Source organism: Panulirus ornatus, chromosome 64 (assembly GCF_036320965.1).
Source record: "Panulirus ornatus isolate Po-2019 chromosome 64, ASM3632096v1, whole genome shotgun sequence".
Lineage (NCBI taxonomy): Eukaryota > Metazoa > Arthropoda > Malacostraca > Decapoda > Palinuridae > Panulirus > Panulirus ornatus.
The window spans coordinates 25,572,946-25,599,220 of record NC_092287.1 but is presented as its reverse complement, the minus strand read 5'-3'; the positions used below and the strand labels follow the sequence as shown (position 1 = coordinate 25,599,220).

At 37.9% G+C, this 26,275-nt stretch overlaps 1 protein-coding gene across 16 annotated transcripts in view; it reads left to right on the top strand.

Moving 5' to 3' along the window:
• lilli (AF4/FMR2 family member lilliputian) overlaps nucleotides 1-23,107 on the top strand; it is a 280,491-nt gene extending 257,384 nt beyond the window's left edge. For 15 of the 16 annotated variants that reach the window (XM_071657148.1, XM_071657158.1, XM_071657157.1 and 12 more), the window contains 12 exons: nucleotides 505-585; nucleotides 2,431-4,061; nucleotides 8,469-8,643; nucleotides 10,572-10,726; nucleotides 11,861-12,098; nucleotides 12,756-13,045; nucleotides 13,220-13,303; nucleotides 14,471-14,662; nucleotides 15,410-15,478; nucleotides 17,483-17,576; nucleotides 18,556-18,940; nucleotides 19,215-23,107. In XM_071657148.1, the coding sequence (XP_071513249.1) occupies nucleotides 505-585; nucleotides 2,431-4,061; nucleotides 8,469-8,643; nucleotides 10,572-10,726; nucleotides 11,861-12,098; nucleotides 12,756-13,045; nucleotides 13,220-13,303; nucleotides 14,471-14,662; nucleotides 15,410-15,478; nucleotides 17,483-17,576; nucleotides 18,556-18,940; nucleotides 19,215-19,321 (3,501 nt within the window). In that variant the 3' untranslated portion in view covers nucleotides 19,322-23,107. The remainder of the gene's footprint in view (nucleotides 1-504; nucleotides 586-2,430; nucleotides 4,062-8,468; nucleotides 8,644-10,571; nucleotides 10,727-11,860; nucleotides 12,099-12,755; nucleotides 13,046-13,219; nucleotides 13,304-14,470; nucleotides 14,663-15,409; nucleotides 15,479-17,482; nucleotides 17,577-18,555; nucleotides 18,941-19,214) is intronic. The other variant, XM_071657147.1, reaches the window with a different exon arrangement.
• Nucleotides 23,108-26,275: the final 3,168 nt, after the last annotated feature.

Below are 26,275 nucleotides of genomic sequence, written 5' to 3'. Positions count from 1 at the left end.
TGCCTGTGCTATCTAAACTTTAAAATAGAAAGTAATGTCATTTGTGGATAGGGGGAAAATGTTGCATTATTGATATCCTTCTGGTTGTTCTCTTGCTTTTCTTGTTTTTTGAACTCAGTATCTGTCCATGCACCTTGTTCAAATGGTGGAGGCTCATGCAATTGGTCAGAGTCTTCCATTCATAAAATTTGAGGGGTCAACTTAAAGAGAAGTAAAATGTGAATCATAGATATACTGATAGAGGATCCAATATGATGGATTCCTTCACAAGCACATTTATTAAGTTTTTGCCTTGGCTCTTCAAGATTTCCAGTTATGTTGAGCATCCTGCACAAAAAGTAATCAGATGTGCCCGTAAACATATACTCTTTCACTTCCATATCACTCCTTTGTATTGTAATTTGGTTTGATTCTTATGTTTTAAGCTGATTTCCAATGCATTTATGTATTTTTATAGGTAGATGGTGATTTAGATTTGTGAAAGTTGTCATTATTTCATTTCAGCCTCAAGAGGACAAGTCCAATGCTTGGAAGCTGGATAACTTCATCACCCAAAGAAAGACAAACTCACCCTTATTGCAGGGGGTAAGTACCTTGCTGAGATTGTTACATAATCCTCTTCTAAACATTTAGTTAATATGCATTCAGAGGTGGTGATATTTTTAGTTACAATTTTGTTAGATGCTGCCTTAAAGTTAAGAATCTGTACCTACCTCTCATAAATGACTTTCAATTTTGCCAAAATCAGTTTGAGGCTCACCTCTTTAAGCTCTGTCACATATTCCCACAGCTACTTCTCCAGAAGTGCTTCCATTTTCTCTCTTCATCACACTAAATCCTGACTTTACGCAAAAGATTTTCCCAAGCCATTCTATCTCAATGTTTCATTCAGAGCTAGACCATCCAGATTCATTTCCTCCTCCTCGTTATATCTTACACAAGATTACACACTCCAGTTTGAACCTATAAGGAGGATGAGCACTCCCCACTTGGCTCCTTCTAGCATTTATGGATCTGGAGAAGGCATATGATAGAGTTGATAGAAATGCCCTGTGGAAAGTGTTAAGAATATATGGTGTGGGAGGTAAGTTGCTAGAAGCAGTGAAAAGTTTTTATTGAGGATGTAAGGCATGTGTACGAGTAGGAAGAGAGGAAAGAGATTGGTTCTCAGTGAGTGTCGGTTTTCGACAGGTGCATGTTGTCTCCATGGTTGGTTAATTTGTTTATGGATGGGGCTGTTAGGGAGGTGAATGCAAGAGTTTTGGAGAGAGGGGCAAGTATGCAGTCTGTTGTGGATGAGAGGGCTTGGGAAGTGAGTCAGTTGTTGTTCGCTGATGATACAGTGCTGGTGGCTGATTCGGGTGATAAACTGCAGAAGCTGGTGACTGAGTTTGGTAAAGTGTGTGAAAGAAGAAAGCTGAAAGTAAATGTGAATAACAGTAAGGTTGTTAGGTACAGTAGGGTTGAGGGACAAGTCAGTTGGGAGGTACGTTTGAATGGAGAGAAACTAGAGGAAGTGAAATGTTTTAGATATCTGGGAGTGGATTTGGCAGCGGATGGAAGCGAAAGTGAGTCACAGTGTGGGGAAGGAGGCGAAAGTTCTGGGAGCATTGAAAAATTTGTGGAAGGCGAGAACATTATCTCGAAAAGTAAAAAGGGTATGTTTGAAGGAATAGTGGTTCCAACACTGTTTTATGGTTGCGAGACATGAGCTATGGATAGAGTTGTGCGTAGGAGGGTAGATGTGCTGGAAGTGAGATGTTTGAGGACAATATGTGGTGTGAGGTGGTTTGATCGAGTAAGTAATAATAGGGTAAGAGAGATGTGTGGTAATAAAAAGAGTGTCGTTGAGAGAGCAGAAGAGGGTGTTTTGAAGTGGTTTGGTCACATGGAGAGAATGAGTGAGGAAAGATTGACAAACAGGATATATGTGTCAGAGGTGGAGGGAGCGAGAAGTGGGAGACCAAATTGTTGGTGGAAAGATGGAGTGAAAAAGATTTTGAGTGATCGGGGCCTGAACATGCAGGAGGGTGAAAGGCATGCAAGGAATAGAGTGAATTGGAACGATGTGGTTTACTGGGGTCAACCGTGCTGTAGATGGATTGAACCAGGGCATGTGAAGCGTCTGGGGTAAACCATGGAAAGTTTTGTGGGGCCTGGATGTGGAAAGGGAGCTGTGGTTTCGGTGCATTATACATATAGGTATGTATATGTACGTGTGTGGATTTGTATGTATATACATGTGTATGTGGGTGGGTTGGGCCATTCTTTCATCTGTTTCCTTGTGCTACCACACTAACATGGGAGACAGCAACACATTATAATAAGAAAAATAAATGATAGTATATTCTGAATAGATAACTCTTAACAAATGGAGTATATTCTGAATAGATAACTCTTAACCCATTTGTTTTTTATGATTACTTAAAGACTGCTGCAGTGGGGCCTGTACCTGGTCCTCGGCCAGAGGACAAACCCCCCATGGAAGTTACACCATCTGCCCCACCATCTAGAGAAAAGCGGGATCGTCGAGCTAGCAAGGCATCTTCAGCGTCTAACTCCTCCTGTCGTGTTGCCCGACCGGCTCTAGAACTGAAAAGTCGTGCCAAAACAAAGGGCGGGCACTATGATGACTCCTCAGATGAAGAGGAACCTCACCCTAGGCCTACTCCTCGGGTTTCTGCTGAGTTGCGACAGACGCCAAAACATGGCAGAGACCACGACACCAGGGTTCGGCCATTAAAGTCTAAGATATCAAGTAGTCATCTACAGTACTCAGACAGTGAGTCAGATGCTGAACTTGTCTGTCCTAGAAAGAGTGGTTCAAACCAGCCTTCAAGTGGTTCTAGTAGTTCTGGAAAAGGAGTACCAAAAGTGTTGGACAAGTCTCCCAAGACTGTTACCCAAATTTCTCGGGAGTCAACTAGAAAACCTCCAAGAAAGAAATCTGATTCCTCAAAGAAAGATAGTCATTTAGGTGCCAAATCTGAGAACGGAAAATCAAAGCGTGAAACAAAGTTATTGGAGTTTTCACCCACAGACATTGACAATGATTATGATAGTGACAGTGTTATTGATGTAGTGACAACGTCCCCTGAAAAGATGCCATCCAGGGTTACACCAACCTCACAGTGCACCCCTTCAAGGACACCTAAAGAGTCTTTAAAATTAGCTCCCAGTCCTGTAAAGTCAGTCCAGGCAAGTCCCCATGTATCTCCTATGACTTCTGTTAGTGTTTCTAGTAAAAACAGTGTAAAAAGATCCAACATTGGAGGACTCACTGAGGCCATTAGTTCTGAATCATTAATGAGCAAAAGTGATGATGAAATGCACTCTCCCTCTGGTCGGTGCCAGAGTGTCTCTCAAAAGTTAGACGTTGCCAGAGATAAGGGAGCACTTGTAAATAGGGCATTTAGCACATCAGTCAAGAAAGACAAAGGGGGAAGGGATAGGGAAAGGGACCCACCAGAAACAAAGAATAAGAAAGGGAAAAGTTTAAGTGATACAAGAAAAGTTAGTGGTAATAAAGACACAAGTGAGAAAAGTAAGAGAGATAGAAGTAGAGGAATCAGTGAATCGAATTCATTGGACAACAAATTAGAGGGGAGACCTTGTGCCTCTTCCTTAGTGAGTAAGGTGTGTAAATCTCCCTTAGTTAGTGCGGAACCGAAAGTGCCCATACCTTTGGTACAATATGAAAATGGCGTTCCAAAGCTCACTTGTACAATACCCCTTAGCTTTATTAACAAAGTGCCCAAATCTAGTGTAAATGGTGCATTGTATATAAGTAAAACTGAAGTGAAGGAAGAACAAGATAAAAAGAAAGTCCTTGATAATAGAACTAAAGAAGGTAAAGGCAAAAGAAAAACATGTGATCCAAATACAAAAGCACCTGAAGATGTGTCAAAACGAAAAATAATTACGTCCATATTTGGTGTTAAGAGACAAGATCATGAAAGTGATGAGGACAAAGTGAAGAAGGAAATTAAGAAAGACCCTGTTGATAGTGATGATGAAGACTGTAAAAGAATCGGAGTTAAGCCATCTATCACTGTTAAAGAGTGAGTAGGATTTTGTTTTATCTAATTTTTGATATTTTCCTATGTTACCTGAAAAATTAGTTTTAAAACATGTTTCTTTATTGATTTTTTCTCTAAGGGCAAACAGAAATGTATGTTGTATGATTCAAGATACACAGTGCTATTCAGTATTTAAAGTAAGCTTAAAATTGGTCATATGTTCATGTGAATGTAAGCTTAAACTTTTATGTGCTTTATATTCTCGGTTGTTTTATAGGTAAGTTAGCTCATGTTTCATTTTCACTTGATATCTATACATATCTAAAAATCTGAAGAGATGACTAACACACACACACACAGCAGGGGATTCATATGGAAGTAGAAAAAGATAGGAATGGATATTTGCATATTTAAGGTGATATGTTAGGGCACAGTAAGGTATATTACATGTCTGTTCTTCACTAATGCAGGAAATGGGCATCAAGTATGAAAAAATATATATATATGAAAAGTTGAATACTTAATTGATTATAGATGGTGAAGTATTTAAGTATATGACTATGAAGTATATGGCTGTTTAGTTTGTTTATGGATCATGTGGTCTAGAAGTTGAATGTTAGGTTCTTGGAAAGATGTAGATATGCAGTCTGGTATGGATTGGGGTGGTTGGAGATAAGTTTGTTGTTTTTTGCTGATATCACAGCATTGATGGCAGATTTGAATGAGAAAAGCAGAATCTGATGTTTGAGTGTGGGAAAGGAGAAACTTAAGAGTAAATGTAAATAAAAGCAAGTTTATTTTTATTAGTAAAGAGAGAGTATTTGGAATTTGAGTTTGAATGGAGAGAACGTGGAGGAAGTGGAATGTTTCAGATATTTGGGAGTGGATATGGCAGTGAATGCAACCATTGGAACTGAAGTGTGACATAGGATGGTTGAGAGGGTAGAGGTCCTGTACATATCAAGGAATTTGTGGAAAGAGGTTAGCATCATTAAAGGCAAAGATGGGTATTTTTGATGGTAAAGTAGTCCTGTTGGTGCTGTATATATGTGAAGTATGGGTCTAAGACAAATATAAAGAAGGTTGATATGTCGGAAATTAATTATTTGAGGGCAATATGTGGTGTGAGGATGGTTGATCGAGTAGGAAATGATAGGTTAAGATAGAGGTGTGACAGTAGGAGGAGAATATGTGGTAGATCTGAAGAGCATTTGCTGAATAGTTTAGATGTATGGAGAGGGTGACTAAGAGGTTATACAAGTCTGAAGTAGGGTGAACAAGGATGGATGTGGAAGGATGTAGTGCATTGAAGATTTGGGGCCTGAACATGCAGGAGGGTGTGAGGCATGCAAGGGACTGAGTGACTAGAAGGTGTTTGGTGTGCAGGGGACTTGTTAATGAGTAGAACCAGAGGGATTGAAACAGTTCAGGAAAAATACGGAAAGGTTCATGGGGCCAGGTTATGGATGGGGACTCTTGACAGTGCAGTGTATACGACAGCTGGGGACTTGATATGAGTAAATGAGATCATTATTTCTCTGTTCCTGGCACTTTCTCACAACTGAAGGAAATTGTAAATTGGATGAAAAAATAATTTCTTATGTTGGAATATGGTACTGCTTGTATTGAATTGTTAACTTGAAAAAGAGAGGAGTAGTAGGCAGTAGGTAGGCATTTTAAGTAGGAGCATTAGGTAGAAGTAGTAGGCTGGAACATTAGGTAGACACATTAGACAACAGAAGTTGGTGGGAACATTAGGTACGAGCCTCTGAAAATACTGCGATAGAGTTGCCCTCTGTCAGTGGCTTGTTAAGGGTGAGGAACTAAAGGCTGAAAAGTGGAACTCGAGTTCACTAGTTACAGAGACTATTTTGCCGTGGCCACTCCCTCAAGATAGTGTAGGTGTAATTGGTAGGAGCATTAGATAGAAGTAGTCAGTAGGAACATTAAGAAGGAGCCTCATCAAACACTGGACTAGAGTTGCCCTCTTACAGTGGCCTGTTAAGGGTGAGGCACTAAAGGCTAAGAAGCTGTACTAGAGTCCACTTGTTAGTTATGGTGACTCTGCTGTAGTTGGAACAGGCATCAGAGATATAGATATTGATAGATAGGGTGATATGGTACACAGATGCTCTCATCCACTGTGTGAGAGTAAAGTGCCAAAGAACATTTGTGTGCAGGAATTGTCTTTCTTGCTGTTTTGTATAAGTATCAATGTAGTAATGTACTGCAATGGATGATCATAATAACTAGTGGTTACTTTATTGAGTGCAAGTGACAAAAAAGAAACAAATAATGTGTAGGGAATTACTAGGTTGAATTTATGGAATGTGGATGAATGGATCAGCTTTTTATTTTGAAAATGAATTTTATGAAAGTTTTTGAAAAGGACTGTATGTCTTGACTGGACTTTCAAAAACCTTTTTGATACAGCAGATAGGAATGTGCTGTAGAGGATGCTAAAACTAATGGAGTACTGGAGAATGTGTTGGAAAGAATGGAGGAAACATTGTGTTTTTTAGTTTCACTTGGAATAATACAGGCACGTTGTATCCTCATGGCTTAAGTGTTAAGTAAAATTGTATTAGAATTAAAGAGATTGGAATATGTAAATATATGCAGATGAAACAGTGTCAGTGAACATGGTGGCAGAATTGCAGGATTATTGTTACTAGTTACTTTTTTGTACCTAATATCTCTTTATACCTAATTGCCATGGTAATGTAACATCAGGAACAAAAGAACAGTGGCCTCATGTGCACTCATGCAGTAGCTATCATGCATAATATACTGAAATTGGATTGTGTGTCAGTAAAGAAAATGCAATTTTAAAAGTTAATGTTAACATGAGCACAGTGGTGCATGAAGAACCCATAATGATGCAAGTTTAGAGGTTTTGTCCATTGACTAAACTTACATGGAAAAATCACAATGATATGTTGGTATTTGAAAATGGGCCAGTATGTGATTCATTCATTTAGCGAAAGGTTGGAAGGGTGCAGACTTTCACATATCTAGGAACTTCTGGTATACAAAGTGATAAGAAGTAATTTAGGAACACTTATACAAAGGAATTCAAAAAGCTATAGGCAATTAGATCCTTTCGAGGCTGATTGTGATTTTTTTTATTATTCCACTAGTTAATGATCCTTAAGGAAGGTATTTCCCCTCATTCTTGGTAAAACAATTTTCACGGTTGTATCCATACTGAGTGGAATTAGACAATTCAAGCCTTAATTGGCTTAAGGTTATCAAAGCCCTGAATGAATATCTGTATTGGATCACCTCTTTCATCTTCTCTTTTCATGGCTAGATAAATATAAGTTGTTTAGTTGGCTGTCATATGATTTGTTCCCAATTTGGGAATTTTTGTTGCTGAATGCTGTACTCTAATTTTTTTTTTTCATCCTCAAGTAGTGATAAAAACTGAACTTGCTATTCAAGATGGGGATGTACTAGTAAATTGGAAAGAGTTTCGATAACTTCCTCAGACTTGCATTCTGAAACTCTACCTAGGAATCCAAGAATTTTTATCACCCCCTTTTTACTGCTTCATTGCATTGCATGCTTGTCTCAAAATCATTACAGTCATCTTTTTCCTAATTTACCTTTTATAGCTCAACAGAATGGATGCTGTAGCTTCCTTCCTTATTTTTATCACTGATATGTAAATCTTTGCTCATATTGTCCATATTAGTTTGAATCTACAGACTTTCAGATTCAGAGGAAGATCCATTTCCCAGCTTTGTATTGTCTGTGAGTTTAGATTCCTTACAATGTGGCGTATGCTGATTATATATGGTCCCTTTAAGTTTCTTTGTGCTGTTTTCTCAGACAATAGGCACTTGTTTATTTCATCATTCTCACATTTTGGCTTTCTATTAAAAGAGGACCATCTACATATTGGTACATTTGTTTCCTCTGTTGCTTTGAAATTTTTGCTGAATAATGAGTAGGTTACACAACTAGTTTTGGTTGAGTTCTGACAAGCAAATTTAGGTAGAGTTTTCACCCACAGCCACTGAGAAGGAATTCACCCATTTAGCTTCCAGCATGTTAAAATCTTCAATTATGATTGAATCATGCTTATTAAAAATTTCAGGTATCTGATGAAGGAAGTTTTTAGTCTATCTCTCGTGCATATGCATGGGGGAGGGGAGGTAATAAACTCGCCTGGCTGTTATTTTTCTCATGAGGGTTATCTTTAATTTCTGTGAGTGATAATATGAACAGCTACAACATTTTCATCACAGGATTAATATGTATCAGCTAAGTTTGCAACGACTGCTTCTGGTACTCCTACTATGCAGAGTTACCTTCATGTTGAACCTTCACATATAGTTTGGAGGAGTGTAATGCTTTAGGATACTAATAATAGGTGTCACTTATTGACATTAGTAATGAAAGTATAATCTTAAGGCCTTTGTAATACCTTGTATATTTTTTAAGCAGGGAGCCTGAAGAAGTGTCAGATCGACCAGGAAGTGTAAGACAACGTAACATTTCTCCTAGCCCCATATCACCCGTTTCGTCTGACATCTCAAGTTCCAGGCAACACAGGAAGAAGAAGAAAGACAGACAGGCAGAAAAGTCGCCTTCTTCCCGTGATAGAAAAAGGCCAAGAGTAAGTATGATAGTACATCTGGTTGAAAAACTTAAGTGTTGGTGATATGAGTATGTTTGATTTTCCTTGTACCTATAACTTTTCCCATTGAAAAAGAAATCTTATTCAATAAAAAGTGCACAAAAAATATCAAAACCATGGTTTTGTCGCATGAATTAAGATCCACCAATCATGGTTATTTCAGAGATATCTGAATTGGGCCCCTAATCATGGCTTTCTAACTTCAAATAAACATCACAATAAATTGAGTAGTGAGGACATGGTTTATACAGACAGCATACATAAATTCAAGAAATTTTATGAAATAATGTTAAAGAGATGGGGCCCCGTTAGTGTAAAAACTCACTCCCCAGACATTACATATAGGTTATAACACCTTTCATCCTTATGTCATCTAAAATGGGATTCGCCTACAATCTTCACAAAGTTCATCCTCCTCAGTCCCACTGTCTTTACATGTTTCTAGTCTTCTCCCATCTTCAGATATAACAGGCAGGGCAGATTTATTGTTTGTCTAAAATATTTATCTAGACACCTCTTTGTTTTCAAGGGGACATTTATGAAACACCAAATCTCTGGAAATCTTTTTCATATTGCCTTCATCCAACAACCTTTCCATCTTTAGAATTTGTGTGTACTAAAGCCTAAGGAGGTCTGATTAATTTCTTAATTCTTTTCCTCGCTGAATTTTCTTTTCACCTGAGTTGCCGTGACTGGGGCAATAAGATATAAATAGCTTCAAGTTTAAAGCAGCTTTCCCCATGTTTGAAAGTCACACAGATGTCCTGATTTGTTCTCCAAATGTATTGGAACAAGAAGTGTGCTAATAGAAAATGGAATGATTATAGTTTAATAGGATGGTTATGATTTGGGTAGAATATTCTAAGGAATCGGTGGGTCAGCATTAGGTATTGATTTCAGCTTGTGATTGATATACATGCATATATGTGGATAGTGGACTTGTTTCAATGCATGGACATAACAGCTAGAGAGTGAATGTGAGTGAATCAGCCCTTGTCTGTCTGTTCATGGTGCTACCTTGCTAATATGGGTGAGCCGACAAGAAAGTAAAAAAAAATTTGACTGCTAAAGAATGGATTAGCTGATGTGCCTTTCTTTGTCTTTTCTTGGTGCTATCTTGTTAACATGGGAAATGGCAATCAAGTCAGCATTTTTCCCTCATAAGTGGTATAGCTTCAAGGAGAGAGAAATAGCCCCTTTGCTAACATCCATTCTCAAACTGGTATGTATATTGCACTGAAACCTGAACCCCATCAACAGCCAACCACTACATACCATTTTGTGGTTTCTCCAAACCACTTATAAAATGGATGATTATTGAATTTACATTAATAGCGCTTCATTAATAGTATGCCAGTTTTGCCTGAAGAGTGAAGGAAATTTGTTGAGAGTACTCTTTTCTCAGAAATTCTATAACACCCAAGTAGCTTAAAAGTGATATATAGTATTCACAAGTCCAGTGATGTTAAATGATTGTAAGTGTCCACAGTAATATAGCACTACTGTTTTTTTACTTCACAATCCAGTCAGTTCATCAAATGACAGTAGTGCCACTTTTGTGTTGTTTTTACAAAATGTAGAATTCCATCACTCAAATGCACTATTCAAGCATATGATAAGTATACAAATGTATACTTACTTCCTCTCTCTCTCTCTCTCCTCTCTCCTCTCTCTCTCTCTCTCTCTCTCTCTCTCTCTCTCTCTCTCTCTCTCTCTCTCTCTCTCTCTCTCTCTCTCTCTCTCTCTCTATCTCTCTCTCTCTCTCTGTTACGCCTCCTGTATAACCCTTTCCCTTTCTTCATTAGATATCGTTATTTTGTTCACATAGCTGCAGGAGTTTTATTCTTTGCTTGTGAATATTACTAAGCAACGGCTGAGTTTTTCACCATTAGCAACTTGTATTTCAGAGTAACAGTGAGCGTCTTCCTCCGGAATACACAAGTTTATCTGCAGTGGGGAGTAACTCATGTGATGACTGCGACCTACACAGAAGTCAAAGAGATGGGAGTGTGGAGAGTGAGCAGTGTACTTCACGAAAACGGGCACATGAACGGGATAGCAGGTATAGCAGAAATTACTTTGAAAAGGGATATTGGAGTATCTCCTGTCTATGTCATGTAAATTAGCAGCAGGTGGAAAAGGGGAATAAAAACTCCTTCATTTTGCATGATCACTTTTTTGAAATAAAAGGAACAGAAGAGGGGCGAAGCAAGGATTTGTCTTTAAAAGATAACACTTAAATGTCTTAATTTGTATGGATGAAGTATGAGAAGAAGGGAGAGATATGTTATGTTTGATAGGATATTCTGGTTGTGAATGAAATGGTTTGGGAAGGTTCAGATTCTTTTTCCCATCTATGCGAGGTATCTTCAAGAAAACTTGAATAATTGAAGTGAAGGAGGGCAGTTGTATATGGGATTTGGAACTTTCTGGAGAAAATGAGATGAGCATTACATGGAATGACTTTGTTTAGTGTCGTATATGGGAGATGACACTCTGTCAGAAAGCTGAACCAGGTTTTGTTGTGCAGTTTAGTTCTGGATAATATTCTTTGGTTTTTGGGCATTACATATGGCATCTAGAGATTGCTTGTTTGCAATTGAAGCTATTATTTCTCTTGTTTGTTCCTGACACCATTTTGCAAAGACGAGACAGACAGGTAAAAACCTATATATTTACAAACCTATGACTTTGAATGTGTATTAAGTGCAGTATTTATACCTGTAATGGAAATTATCAGCACTACTGATTTTGATCTTTAACTTCAGTTTGCTTCTATTCCAGTCAAGATTTATTAAACACGAGCGTATAACTTTTTGTCTAGAGAAGTCCTTTGTGATCCTGCTATCTTGCATACTTACCTTTGAGTAGCTACAAGATTTTGCAATTAAGGCAGGGAAAGCAAATAGTACTTATTATATATATATATTGCTCAGTCTGGTCACACACAATATTTTTGGCAATCCTTTGCTTATCTGGACTGTTTTTAACCATTTATCAAGTCTAGTCTCTTTAGCATTTTGTCACATCCGTCAACCTCTCTTTTGCATACCTTTCAAGTCCCCTTTGACCCCAACTCCTATCACCCAAGTCTGTACCTTTGTCGTTCTGAGTTTTGTTTGTTTGTTTTTTGTAATCACAAAAATGCTGAATTACCCAAAGAACAAACATTATAGGTGTAAAACTTTGTTTTCAGTCTGGAAAGCATCAGAAGCAGTTCCCAAAACAACAGTGAGTGTGGAGAAAAACGCAGCAAAAAACCAAAGGTATCTAAGAGCAAGGATACTCCTGAAGCTCTTATGAGTAGTCCCAGCATAAGGTCAGCTAGTCAACGCACAGCTGATGACAGTCAGCATGCCTGGACGCAGGAGAAAGAAGATTCCTGGCAACTCAAATATCCTCAAAGACCCCAGCATTCTCAACAATCTAGTCAGGTATTGGGCTGTACACTACAAGCTGACATTTTTCTTAGTTATATTTTGTCTTAATCTGAATCATAAGTTTCCTATCCTTAGTTGATAGAGAAGTTATACTCATTTATGTGGTGATTACATGTAGAATGTCTGAAAACTAGGGTTAGTGTTGTGGTGGCATTGCAGAAGAATGGTAGAGATTCTTATTTTGAAGAATGACATTTTCATGAAAGAGACCAGAAGTAAATATATGTGAATACTAAAATGTCAGTAAAGTATATACTTAAGTATGATAATAAAAGAACATACCTGTATTTAGTATGTTTTAGGAGTTTACGCTGTTTTGGGGGAAATTCAGAGGGGTATTATGCATCACAAAATGTGAGTGAGTTCTCTGTTAGAGGTGGTGAACAGAATTTTTGTAAGAAAGATTCTTATACGACTTTTGCCTAATATGTTTGATTCTGAAAGTAACTGTGCATCATGATGGTCCGTTGATCCAGTCATCATGTAAAGGATGAATCAAGAACAGATGACTATGTAATGCAGGTGACATCTGCAGAAGAATCATCATACTCATCTAGCAAAATGTGCAGAGAGTGCTTTGCGCTAATCTTGCCATCTTGGCAAAACCATAGCGAAAGGGTGAAAAAAAAAAATTGTATTACATTTTTTCAGGATAAAGGTGATGAGAGTGGAACAACTCCTAGTGCTGACAGGAGTGGTTATGCTTCAAGGCCAGCATCAGAGCATGAATCCAGAGTCGGCAGTGCATCTTACAGATCATCTGGGGACCAGGCTAAGGGCTCTGACTGTGGAGGAACAGATTCCTCAGTGTCAGTGGCACAGATGGATAATGGTGCTCCAATGGTTGCACCATTAACCCAAAGACAATCTGCCTCAAGTACCACTCCTCTTACTAGTTCTGCTACCTCCTCCCTCGCTAGTGCGAGACCACCCTCAGAACAGTAAGTTGATTTTGTCGTTTTTGTATATTTGTATTTCAGTGAAAATTATAAAAAGATAATTTTTGATAACCTTTGAATGTATTTGTATTTGGTTGAAATAGGATGATGTTTTGTTTGTTGATGAGCTGCATCAGTTATGATATGTGCTCAAAGTTAGTACTTTTCCTTTTGCAGATCATTACTGCATGGACCCTATGCAAATTCACAAGAGAGACTGTATGCTTCATATTTTGAAAGGAGATTACCAGAGATTAATAGGTAAGTAGCTAATCATTCTCTAGTGTGTGTGATGAGAAGAATGTGGTTCTTGAATGGCTAGTAATTGTTATAACGGTGCATATACTCTCTTCATTCGATGTCCATTCTGTTTACAGACCATTTTTGTTCCCGTTTTTGTACCTGCTTATAATGTAGGTCTGCTTGTAATGTAGGTACAACAATTTCCTTAGATTTTGAATAATGTAGTTTTGAAAGTGAAGATATATCTGATGTGTCATCATTTAAGATATGTTGAAGATGAAGTCATATCACATATCTAAGAAGTGTGTATGGGGCTCTTACAGCACTCAGGAAGCTGATCATATCCGCAAGGCAAGACCACAGATTGAAAGGTGTGGTGATATGTATATGTTTGTTTTAAGCAAGTATAGGACAAATGAGTGAATTCTCAGTGTTTTCATTATTGAAGTGTCTTGGATCATGTAATTTATTGAATCTTTTCTGTTAACTAGAGCGCAGAGGAGAAAGTGTAGCTTGCACATTCCTGGGAAATGTAGTTGTGTATGTTTGGTAGAGTGGATTTTAAAATAGGGATGGGAAGATTGTTGTTTAGTGTTTGTAAATAGTTTTTTATACATATTTACCATTTCTCGCATTAGTAAGGTAGTGTTAAGAACAGAGGACTGAGCACCAGTGAGAAAATGCTGACTTGGCCCTCTTGTCTGTTCCCTCTTTCGGAAAAGTAAAAAACTGGAGGTGAGGATTTCCACACAAACACCCCTGCTCCCTCCCCTTTTAGTCGCCTTCTATGACACACAGGGAATACGTGTCAAATATTCTTTCTCCTCATCTCTAGAGATGATAATACAGTGTGTGTGTACATTTCGTCAAGTAGGCAGTAGATGGTAGGCAGCCAATGACCAGGGAGGAATATTACCAGTCTAACCTGTCAGGTTATCAAGATTTGGATCTGAAACTTTTACTCTGCTAGAGCACTGCAGTTGTTACATATGTTACCACGGCATAACTTGGATGTTAAGGATGTGTCAGCCTATGTTAGTTCATATTTTTATTTGTGTAATGAGAGTATATAAAGAATGTTTGTGTCTCGTAAGTATCTGGCATACAGTTTTACTGTTAATCAGATATCTATCAGAGTTTGCAGGAAATTTCATTGCTTCATTCAATTTTGAATTTATTTTATAGGGATTACATGGGTTATCTGAATATGGCCAAAGAGCTGAAGCACACTGCTGATGGGGAGACAGATCGTTCCATGCAAGCTATGAAGTACCTGGAGGCAGCACTCTACTTTATACTCAGTGGGAAGGCAATGGAGAGTGACCATGATACATCAGCATCACTTACTATGTACAAGGACACTCTAAATTTTATCAAGTAAGTACATATGTTTTATATTTGGTTGCTCTGGGAAACATTACTTTAGTCATTCCTACATTTTATAATCACCACTGGTGTACTACATATTCTGACTCCATACTGTCCCATGGTCTTATTATATGTCCAATTACTTGTCTCTACCTTTTTGTGTTTTGTAATTCTCCTACTTTTGTATGCCAGTAGCTTTAAATTATTGAGGCTATGTCAACTTCCTTAACATCTTAGTTTATAGATGTTATTATTTAAACTTCCAATCTTAGAATTTTTTGTTAACACGTGTCCACCATTTCTCTCTTTAGCAAGGTAGCATCAGAAACAAGTGAAGAAATGCCACATTTGCTTTTATCCATTGATCTAGCTGTCATTTTCATTTACTGTAATGAATTTCAAGGCTTGCCATGCTTCTCATTGCAACTTACATAACGCTGGGGACATTCAATCTCGGTCGGAATCATAACCAATTGTCTATTTTGTAGTACACCATTAGTTAGGATAAGATTTACCAGTGCATTTTTGATATAGTTCTTCCTTAATTGTATGTGTGAGATGTATTTTACACACTTTGACAATTGCTTGCTTGAAATAGGATTTGATACAAGTAGTAATATAGATATACAATTATTCATTACTTAGAATTTTAAGGATCTCGCTGACTAATCAATAATTATCAATTTCTTTGGCCACTTGATTTAACATTAGTTCATTCCTGGAGTTTATCATTGTGTATACTTTTTTTCTTTGCAGATGGGTATCATCAGTATTTAGAAGAGAAAATCATGAAGGATCCATAAATACAAAATTAGCCGTTATTAGGTGAGCTGGGGTACATTTGTATGTTGAAAGATTTTATCACTGTATAATTGATATTTTCCTCAGATCTCTGCTTCATTGTTTATACAGAGTAAGGTTTGTACCCAGTCAGCATTATGTTGGTAGCATACCTTGTATTTACCAATGATGTGTATCCCATAACCAGCAAACTGGAAAATATGAGTTTTTGCTGTTTATTGATGATATGGCTTTGGTGATAGATTCAAATAAGAAACTTTTGAAGTTGGTGATAAAGTCTGGGAGATTGTATGAAAGGAGAAGGTTGAAAATTAATGAAAATAAGGTTATTGGTTTTAGTTGAAGAGTTAGACATGTTGATTGCAATGTGAGTTTTAATGAAGAGTATATGGATGAAGTGGAATGGTTTCAATACCTGTGAGTGGATAGTACAGCAGATGGAACTGTGGGAGCTGAAGTAAGCCTTAGGGTGGTAGAGGGGGCTAAGGTCTTTGATGCATTCAGGAGCATGTAAAAGAGGGATCACTTTGTATGGGCAAGATAGACCTGTTTGATGTAGTAGTTCTGATAGTGCTGTGTGGATGTGAGGTGTAGGCTGTAGTTGAAAAATACAGAAAAAAGTGATTGTATTGGAAATGAAATACTTGGGAACAGTATGTGGTGTCCTAGCTGGTTGACAGAACATGGAATGACAGGGTTAGAGAGAGAAAAGGTGACAGGAAGAGTACTGTGTATTGTGGCCCAGTATGTGGTGTCTGGCAGGTTGATTGAACATGTGGTGTCATGGCAGGTTGATGACAGCTAATCCGCTCCTTAATTATCCTTTACTTCAACACTCATTGATGTTTTTCCATTTATCATTTTCAAGAGGAATATGATTTCAAAGGGAATTATTTTTCAAATTTAGATACTTTTTTCATGTAAATTTTAACTAGATTAAGTCCAGCAAGCTTTGATGGGAAAATTTCTCTGTCATGTTTCACCATAATGAGTTTCTGTAAGTACTTCTTGACCATTGACTTTCTCTGAGGCATGACCTGTTACTTTTTTTGAGTGGTTGTCATAAAGGTTCAGTAAAACAAAATACTTCCATCGTAGCACTAAGCTGTAACTGTGTTGCCATATCAAAACAAATAAGATGGCTGCTTGGCGAGCATGGACAGTGTCCAGATTTCTAAGTGGCGAGATTGTGAACAACACTGGATCACTAAATCTTTGAGAGAATTTGAAAAACTGAAAATATTTAGATTGAAATTATTATGATGATGCCATTTTGATTGCGTTTCAGGATGTAACATGAATTTTTTGTGTAAGGTTTTAAAAGTGAAGAATGTGTGATTCTGAAATGATATAACTGATTGCAGCTATGAAAACTCACTTTACATGTAAACTTTTCGGTTGTTGGATTTTATTTGAAACCATATAAAATCTTAATGAAATAAAATCTTTCAAACATACCTTTAATATGAACAAAACATAAACATTGATATAGCTGTTTAGAATTAGCAGTCACCCATGTAAGAATATTTACCCCTAGACTCTATATACTACCAAATATCACCAAAATCCAAGATGACTGCAGTAGAATAAGTGAAATACACCAGTAGTACTGTAAGATGTTCAGATGACTGAAATTTTTGTTTACATCGTTTTACCTATTTTCTGTATGTATTGTCAGTTTGTTTCGCTTATGTCCAAGTATTGCTTGCTATCTTAGTGATATTCCCACCAGAAGTCTATTTTCCCCTGGGTAGGTTGAGGCCTGTATCACTTGTTTCATAGTTGTTTTATTTTTCTTTTGTGATATTCTTTCTTAAGAAAAGAAATTTATTTTCACTGAAGAAATACTGAATTTTCCAAAAGACTGGGACATTTGCTTAAATAAGTGAAGGTAGATTTGTGTAGACATTAATTGTAGTTAAACATTTTATTTTTGTAGATAAGTAGATATTACACCCTGTGTACTCTGCTGTCCAAATTTGAGCAGTTGTCATGCCTCATCATTGATAATGTGATTGTACTTTGCAGTTTACGTTGTCAAAGTTTATTGTCGCTGGAGATCTACAAAATGCGACGAAATGAGCACAAGGAAACCCAGAGGCAGCTGAACAGATATTTCCAGGTTAGTTGAACTCATACAAATTCTTACTGTTTAAAAGTCATTAATGGTGTGGTTTTGCTTCTATAGTACTTTTAAGAAAATACAAAGTTCAACAGCATGCCATTTAGTTTTAGTATGTTATATCATTCTCCTTATATTGTTAAAGATATATATTATTACATTTTCCACCAGACCCCATTAAGGGGTGAGTCAGTGGAGGTTACTGCCCCAGGAGCCAGGGTCTGTCAAGAGGCCCAGGCCTGAGCTCATCACATATCAAAACCTAACCTAACAAGCCTGATCTATCTTTTGTGGGTCTCCCACATCACTCAGGGAGCTATATGCCATCCTTCCATATCCAATTGAGTAAATCCCCATCCTCACCCAGACCGAATAAACCTTTCCATTGTTTCCACTCACCACTTAATATACCATGGTTCAGCCCTGTGTCAGTAATTCATCTCCTGTATACCAGTTAGCTCTTTCCCCCTCTTGCCTCACACCTTGCATTGTTCAAATCCCGAACACTCAAGCACATCTTTCACTCCATCTTACCACCTCTTCTTTGGTTTCATCTTTGTTCCTTCTACTTCTGACATGTATGCTGTCTTGATCATCCTCTCTGTATGTCCATACCATTTCAATACATTCTCTTTAGCTCTCTCATTTATACTTCTCCTATTACCACGCCTCGCTCTTACCTTATCATTTATTTTTTGATCAATCCTCTCTAATTTCATATTTTCCTTTGGATTTCATTTTTAACACATTCACCATCTTCCACATACTTTGCCATCACTGTCCCTCTCCTTGCATCCATACAAGACTGTCGGTACTTACTGCACCATCAAACACCCGTTATTGCATATTTATCACCCTTATTGAATATTCAAGCCTTGATAGTAGTTCTCATTACATTCAGAATTAGACATTTATATGAGAGGTTACTCATTTTTAGCCCTTTTTTTCTTACATTTTATGAATGTGTTTATTTTTGTAGAATTACAATAAGACGGGAGGTATGGAAACAGCTGGCAGTAATGGTCAACAGTGGGGAAGTCAACGAGCCACTGGCTCTCCCTCCCACCTATCCCAGACCCCTTCACCTGCTGGATCTGTGGGCTCAGAAGGCTCTCAGTCTTCAGGCTACACCACAAGCACAGAGGGCACCCGCTCTAAGGGAGGCATTGCTCCCCTTCCAGTTGGCCACACACCCCCTCATCCACAACCACCTCAGGGGGCACATACCACAGTACCTGTAGTCCCTGTGCCTGTTAACATCCACACCCTTATTATGAAGCAGAACCAGCTCTCTAGCCACCTTGCCTCAGCCCATGATATGTGGATAGAAGCTGATCACTATGTCTTTAAAAATGGCATGCAAGGTAAGATATATAAACTTTTATTAGGATATGGCATCATGTGAAATAAAAGTGAATAACAAAACAATGTGGAGTGACATAATGTTAAATATATATTTCATTTGTAACATTTTCAAAATTCCTAAGACTTGCATTATAAATGCAGGTGTTGGTTATAAGGATAGTCATTTACATTACTTTGCACAAACTTTTAAGTTCACTCATTGAAAGTGCAATAGCGTTATTGATAATGCAACTTTGGTGAAATTCCTTTCTTAATGGTTATTTTGAATTACAGATTTTTTCGTAGAGTTGGATCGTCATGTTAGTCCATTGACCCTCCACTCTTCCTTGTATGAGCTTGTGTACTATGTGCAGTATGGCCTCCACCGCCTTAAGGACTAGCTGCAGACATCTAGGTTCTGCCATCACCATCTTCACACCCAGGATTTGCTTGGTCACGTCTAAACTCTTGTTCAAGCAGAACTTGGGGAGAAGAAATTGAGAGATTCAGCATAATGGGCAATGGGACCTCTGGTGTAGCAATCTCAAAAGCCTGATTCATTGCACAGCTCGCCATGTCTTGTCATCAGAGAAGTGAGCATATGCAGCATTTTATGAAGCAGCTCGTACCACAGGATCCAGATACTCAAGGAATTAACTCTCATAACATTTGATAGTGTATACTATCAGGCTACAAGAAATGTTCATAGGTTGTTCTCAGATCTCATAGGAGAAGAAAAGGATAGGAATAAGATATACTGCAATCATTGTGGCTAATACATGAGGCTCATGTTATATCCTGTTAGTTACGTGCAGTATGGGGGCCCAAGATCCCAAATATTTGGCTTCCTGGTGTGACAACTGTGATGCCTTATCATTAAATTTAGTTATGGATGGTTTTATACAAATAGTCTCAATGTTTTTATTATTATTTTTTTTATTTGTGTTGTACTTCCCACCCAAAATGTACAAATTTGCTGAGAGGTCCATGTGTGTGAAGACAATGCCTTGTGTGCTCTTATGAAGTTGAAGTGTATTCATGGCCATTCTCCTGAGAAGTGCTCCAAACCACTTTCGTCAGTTAATGATGAGAGTTCCGTTATGTGCTGAAAATGGCCAGATGACATTTTTGATATTTATCATAACAGAGGTGAAGTATCAAAAATGATTGCCTGACTAAAAAGATCTGTAGCTGTGTAGCTGTAGACCATTTGGCACATGGTATCAACAAAATATTTCAGGCCAGCAGTGAAGTAACTAGATACCTCAATACCTCTTCTATGAGGAGGTGAGGCAGTTAAGAAAAATAGTTTCTACACCTCAGGAAAAGCATTAATGGCAATAATGCAAAACTGTGAATGGCTGTTAGGATATGCCATCTGAGCAAGTGTAGTACAAGAAAGTGAAGGGTAGAGGCAGTGGTGTAAGTAAAAGGTTGTGCTCCAGGAGGGGTTGCTTTGCACCTGCTGTGCCCAATGTACACCTGCCTAGTTCTGCTGGCCTTTTTGGCAACTTAATGTATTGTGGCATGTAACTGAGCACACACTCCCTGCCAGATGTATATTTTTGTACATATTTTGAGATTTAATAATGGTACTGACCATAACTATGTTACTGAAATAGTACTTTGTACTGGGCTTTAATTCCCATGAAAACTGTGAACTTTTGTATGTAACGAAAGTTGATAATGAAAACTGTATGGCAATGTTTTTGATTATTTTGTCCTTTTAGGACAATATTGTTAAGTATACTTAATTTTATGGATGCTCATATGCTCGTTATAGATGATATAAAGTTGATATTTGTACTTGTAGTCTTAAATTATATTGAACCATGAATGCATTAAATTATTTTCTTGTCACAAACCTAGATGAGATCATTCTCATTCACTGAAAAAAGGCCTATTTTACTTTTTTCTTCTGGTTGTCTATTTTATAATCTCCTTGACTCTGGTTACCACCGGACATTGATAATGAGTGAGCTGTCTCTTCCCGTCCTTGACAGATGCACTGGCAGCTGGCTTATGTGAAGTCTTCCCATATTGCTTGGTTAGATCACAGAGCATCATCTCTGTTGCACCTGACAAACTTTGTTTTCTTAAGAATTTATCAACTCTGACTAGCTGTTCTTATTTTCTCCTGTCCTGTTACTCTCGCTCATTCATGAAAATTCATTTGTTGTAAAATTTCATCTCATTGGATAATGTGTGAAGTACTTGTAATTTCTTGTTATTCAAGAAAAGTGTGATTGATATTTTCTCATTTCTTTATCATAGAAATTTTGTTAATATGATGGTGTTTTTCCTTTTGTTGTGAATGCTTACCATGTTGATACCAGGTGGTAACCAGAGGTGGGTGATGAGGGTAGGTGGTTGAAACCTCACTAGGGACACAAGCTCCTATTGTTACGTAACACTGTCTTCCTAGTATGCCCGAGCACTGGAGGATACCACCTTTTTGTGCAGTGACACTTGTTTTTTACACTTCATTTTGAAATAAGTCTATTAAGCTTCATTGGCAAAGCCAAAGCTGACAATTTCTTGACTATCTTGGTTAATGGTTCTTTTACATACATGGATTTGAACCAGTGACTGCAATGGTATAAAAATAAAGATTGTGTTGAAATTCCATGTTTTGTGACACATTTTGTTGCAGTTAGAATTTGTGTCCCTGGTGAAATGGGGCAGCTGATCTGCCAAGGTCGTGTTTATTGGGTGACTAGACTGCGTGTGGCCTTGTTGCTGCCCTGGTGGTGCTAGTTGTTGATGGTCAGCTGGACAGCACTAGCTGGGATAGTGACCTGTGCTTCTGCTCATTCACCACACATCTTTGCCTCATTTCTGTTATTTTACTTAATACTGTCTTATCAGGAGAAAATCAGGTTAGGTAGTGACGTATTAATCTGTGGTTAAAACTTCCGTTAAACAGAAATATGCACAAAATTATGCAGTTCCCATAGGCTCTGAGCCAGAAAGAGAGAAATACAGAGAAATGATAATAAATCTATTTCCATTGTTTGATAAATCTATTTCCAGTGTTAAGAATAATGTTGAAATGTGATATGTAAGCGCCATTGCAAGTAATAATAATGCTAACACAGTACAATAACCATCCACATATATTGTGGATTTTGCACCCCTTACAAGGCTGAGGTAGTCAGTTAATGCCTTCCTCAATCATTCCTTCAATGTTAAGATTAACCCTCCTGTTTCTGCAGTCATTTGCTCCCATTGTTGACTGCATACATCCTAAATCTTCTGGCTCAATATTTTCCTTGCCCTCTTCTCTGCAATTAAGTGATGACATTTTGTTCAGCAGTAATGGGGTGCTTGTAAATTTTTATGAATCAAGAGCTGTGCCTCAGAGCCTTCCAGTGCCCAGGCCTTGGCAGGTAAGGGAACCCTGCTCTTATGTGCGTGTCACCACTCCCCACAATCCCAACCTCGAACATGATACACTCATCAGACTTCTCTCACTTTTCATTTGCTGAATGACATTTCCCATAAACATTACTAACTCAGCCTCTGTATCATGTTCACATTTGCCTTAACATAGACCAACTCCATTTTTCTTCGTACATACTGCTTTCGAGTTATTTGTTGTCAATGTTTATACATTCAAATTATGTACATTTTCATTTTCATTTCTTTTCATTATGTTACAAAGTAAACCTATCGCTCATTCTCATCAATCCCATGACCATCCATCACTCTTCAGATCATTTAGGATATCCCCTCGCATAGACTTAATGGTATATCTTTGCTCCTATGTTATTAGTGATCCCTGTTGTGGGTTGTCTTACAGCTGTGGTGTGTGCATGAGAGTCTCATCTCCACCACAACTGAGTGAGTGCTAGCCTTGGATGAGGGTTGCTGGGGTGTGGAGATACTCGGAGTGTGGCCGAGACTTCACTCAACCACACAAACACTCACGCATACAAGACCATCTCTTACAGAAAGTGTCCTTCCTATAACCCATACTCTCTGACCTTATTTATTATGACTTAAGTAGTGGTATCATTTCCGTGTTTGGGCGCCTGGTGTAGAGGAACCCAAAAGCTGTACAAAAGGACAGTCTTATTTCAAATCTATGCCAAGATTGTATCTACAATAAGTAAATAATAAATAATACATGCACAGTTTGCTGTTTTACAGATATATCATGTAAATAATAAAGTATTTCTTATGTTGTTAACTGTTTTTTTTCCCTCAATTATATTTGAAATCTTTTATTTATTGGGACAGTGGAGGAGATTGACTTTTGCACCCCTAAGAATCAAGTTTGTAGAACTGTATCCAAAAGTTACAAATATAATGTTTATTCATCATGCTAAATAAGACTGATGTTGCTATTGTATTTTAACCAAGCAGTTAATGATATGTGACATCTGAAGTAATTAGGACTGGAAGCTGAGTATCCAAATATCTCAATAAGAACCTGTCAATCCAATTATTTGGGTTAAAAGGAAATATTCATACCTGTCGCCATTTGTTGCATTAGTGTGGTTATGTAGGGAACAGGTGAAGGAAAGGTTTCACACTCGCATCTAATCTCTAGCTCTCTTATAATTTACCAAAAACCTAGACCTTTCTGTGGAAATAGATTTTTTTTTCACCTTACTAAGGTATTGTCTGGAACAGTTAAACAACAAAGCCTTATGTGTACACAGTTTGTAATAGAGATAGGCAAAGTGAGTCATGACAGGTAGTTTAATAAAAAGGCAAGAGGTAGTGAAAGCCTTGCTTAAGGTGAATTGAAGCTGGAGTGGAAGGCTTTGTAGCTAAATTTTTCAGGAAAGTGGGTGACTATGTCGATTGTTTAGGATTTTTCAAATAAACTTTATAATGATACTCCAGAGGATTAGCAGAATGCCAGCATAGTCCTGTTGCATGAAAGCAAGGAGGATTAAAGTGAGTGTTCAAATTACAAAGGTGCAATTTTAAATTCATTTGTTAAGTTGGACAAGAAACAGTTGAGAGAGTTGTGGCATACATATAGAGCATCAGACAGGGAAGGAACTTTATGATTTCAAGGGAGATGAATCAGTGTTTTGCACTTTATAATTTGAGAAGAAAAAGAAATTTGTATATCAGCAGTTTTGATGCAAGAAATTGAGTATTGATGATGGGAGAATTGATTATGAAAATGGGTAATATGGCAGCAGAGGCTTAAATTGAAAGGCAATGAGTAACCAGTGTGAATGAAAATGGCAAACAGCTTGTGGAGTTAAGTGCTGGAAAAGAAATTGTTATTGGGAAAACCTGGTTTGAAAAATTTCAAAGGATTATGCATAGGTAAAGATTGGTGAGAGGGGTGATGGGAAAAGGCAATGATTGGCTTATTCAATGAATGGCAAATGTGCAAAGGAGGGACCTTTATGTGAATAACCGCAGAGGGGTAGCTGGTGGGATGTCTTCTCATTACCAAGTGGAGGCAAGGGTGAAAGTTTGCTGAAGCTTTGAGAAGAGGAAGTGGTATGGGTGTAAAGTGTGCGATGAAATAGAGTAAGCTTTACAAAAAAAAGGCTTCTCTGGGGAGGTATCAGGAGAGATTGAGTGTACTATGGCAAAAGGGGAGAGTTACATGAAGGTAAGACAGTGAAGAATGAGAGGTATTTAGGGAAGCACCACTTATGTTTGTAGAAGGCGTGAGTAGCATGAGGAAGGTGGGGTGCAGACATGTGGGAAGGGTAGTGCTTGGTAGGATCTTAAAGTTATAAGGTGTATGACTGTTATTTGCGGGGTTGGAGTACAGGTGGTTTGAAGTTGTACAAGAAAAAACAGCAAGAAGTCGAAAATAACGTGCAGGATCTGAAAAAGATGGTAAAGGGGATTTGGAGTATCAAACTTAACAAAATAAAATTATTTGGAGGTCAATAGTGTGAGAAAAAAGATATGTGGAAAAAGTCCAGGAAGGGGGCAAATAAGTGGTAACAGGCAGAGGAGTGAGTTCTTTGAAGGGTTGTGAAGTGTTTGATGACTGGATGGCAGGTGTAGGTGGTTTGGGTTGGAGGTATGTAAAGTGAGAGTCATTGCAAGTATTTTGAGAGATGTGATGAGGTGGTGAAAAAACTTGCATAAGATGAAATGTACCAAGGCTGCTAGAATAGAAGGTATTGCACTTAAATTTCGTAAGAAAGGAGATGGTGTAGAGATGGGTTAGGATTTTCAATATATCCATGAATCTTACTGGGGTGCCTGAGCACTGACGGGATGTATGTTAAGTGCCACTGTATAATAATACTAAGATATACTGAAGTAAATGTTCAAATTACAAAAGCACAAGTGCGTTGAGTAATTGGTGAGGTGTATGGGAGAATAGTGTCTAAGAAGGTGGTGGCACGCATAGAGCATATAAGACGGGATGAACAATGTGCTTGCAGGAGTACTAAAACGTGACTACACATGCGTGTGAAAGGCGTGCCTGGAACAGTGAATGGGAGAGATCTGGTATACAGGGGACAAGGCTCTTGTCAATGGAGTAAACCATGAAATAGGTAGCAGGCGAGGGACCTGTTTAAGGGTAGGGGTTTGGTTAGGATACATATGACAGCTAAAGAATGGTTGTAAGCGAATGAGGCCATGTCTTCATCTGTTCTGGTGCCACTCGCTGACGCGGGATATGAACTTTAGCGAGGTACAGCTACGAACATAACAAGCCTCATTCGCCAGGATCCTCCCTCTTCCATCAGCAGGGAAGTTATGAACTTGAGATGTTCTTCAACAAGACCATTCCTCATCACATGATGATACAGCTTCGCCAAGGATACGCAAATGTATACTTTCTTCCTCTAATTATTTCTCCAGCTATATCCACTGTTAATAAACAACCATATCCATGCGTCAGTTTTATATAATTTAAAGAATATATGTACCATGAACAAAGCATAAAATCACTGAGAGCAGAGCAAAATTCCTAACAAAATAATGATTGCAGCATCAACCCCAAGTACACATATTTCCCAGACAAAAAAAATACTAAAGGCAATGCTCTCCAACGTGAAATTAAAAAAAGAAAAAAAAAACTGAAGGCAATGTTCTCTGAAAGTCCTGCAAAGAAGTTAGAGATTATTTGGTGTGATACAAGAGAGATAAGAAACATAACGAGGGTAATCTACAGAAATGTTTTTAAGCTTAATGACATGACAATCATGCTAATACCTCTGTACACTCATACAGTACCGTATGAACTATTACTACTTACAGTAGACCCCAAGGTAGCTGTTGCAACCACAACTGGCTAATCCGTTTAGCTACAGGGGAAGAGGAAAACAAAAAATCAGAAGGGAATAACGGAATCGGTGTCCTACACCGATTGATGGCAGGTTTCTCACTAAATTATACTTTGATTACCAGAC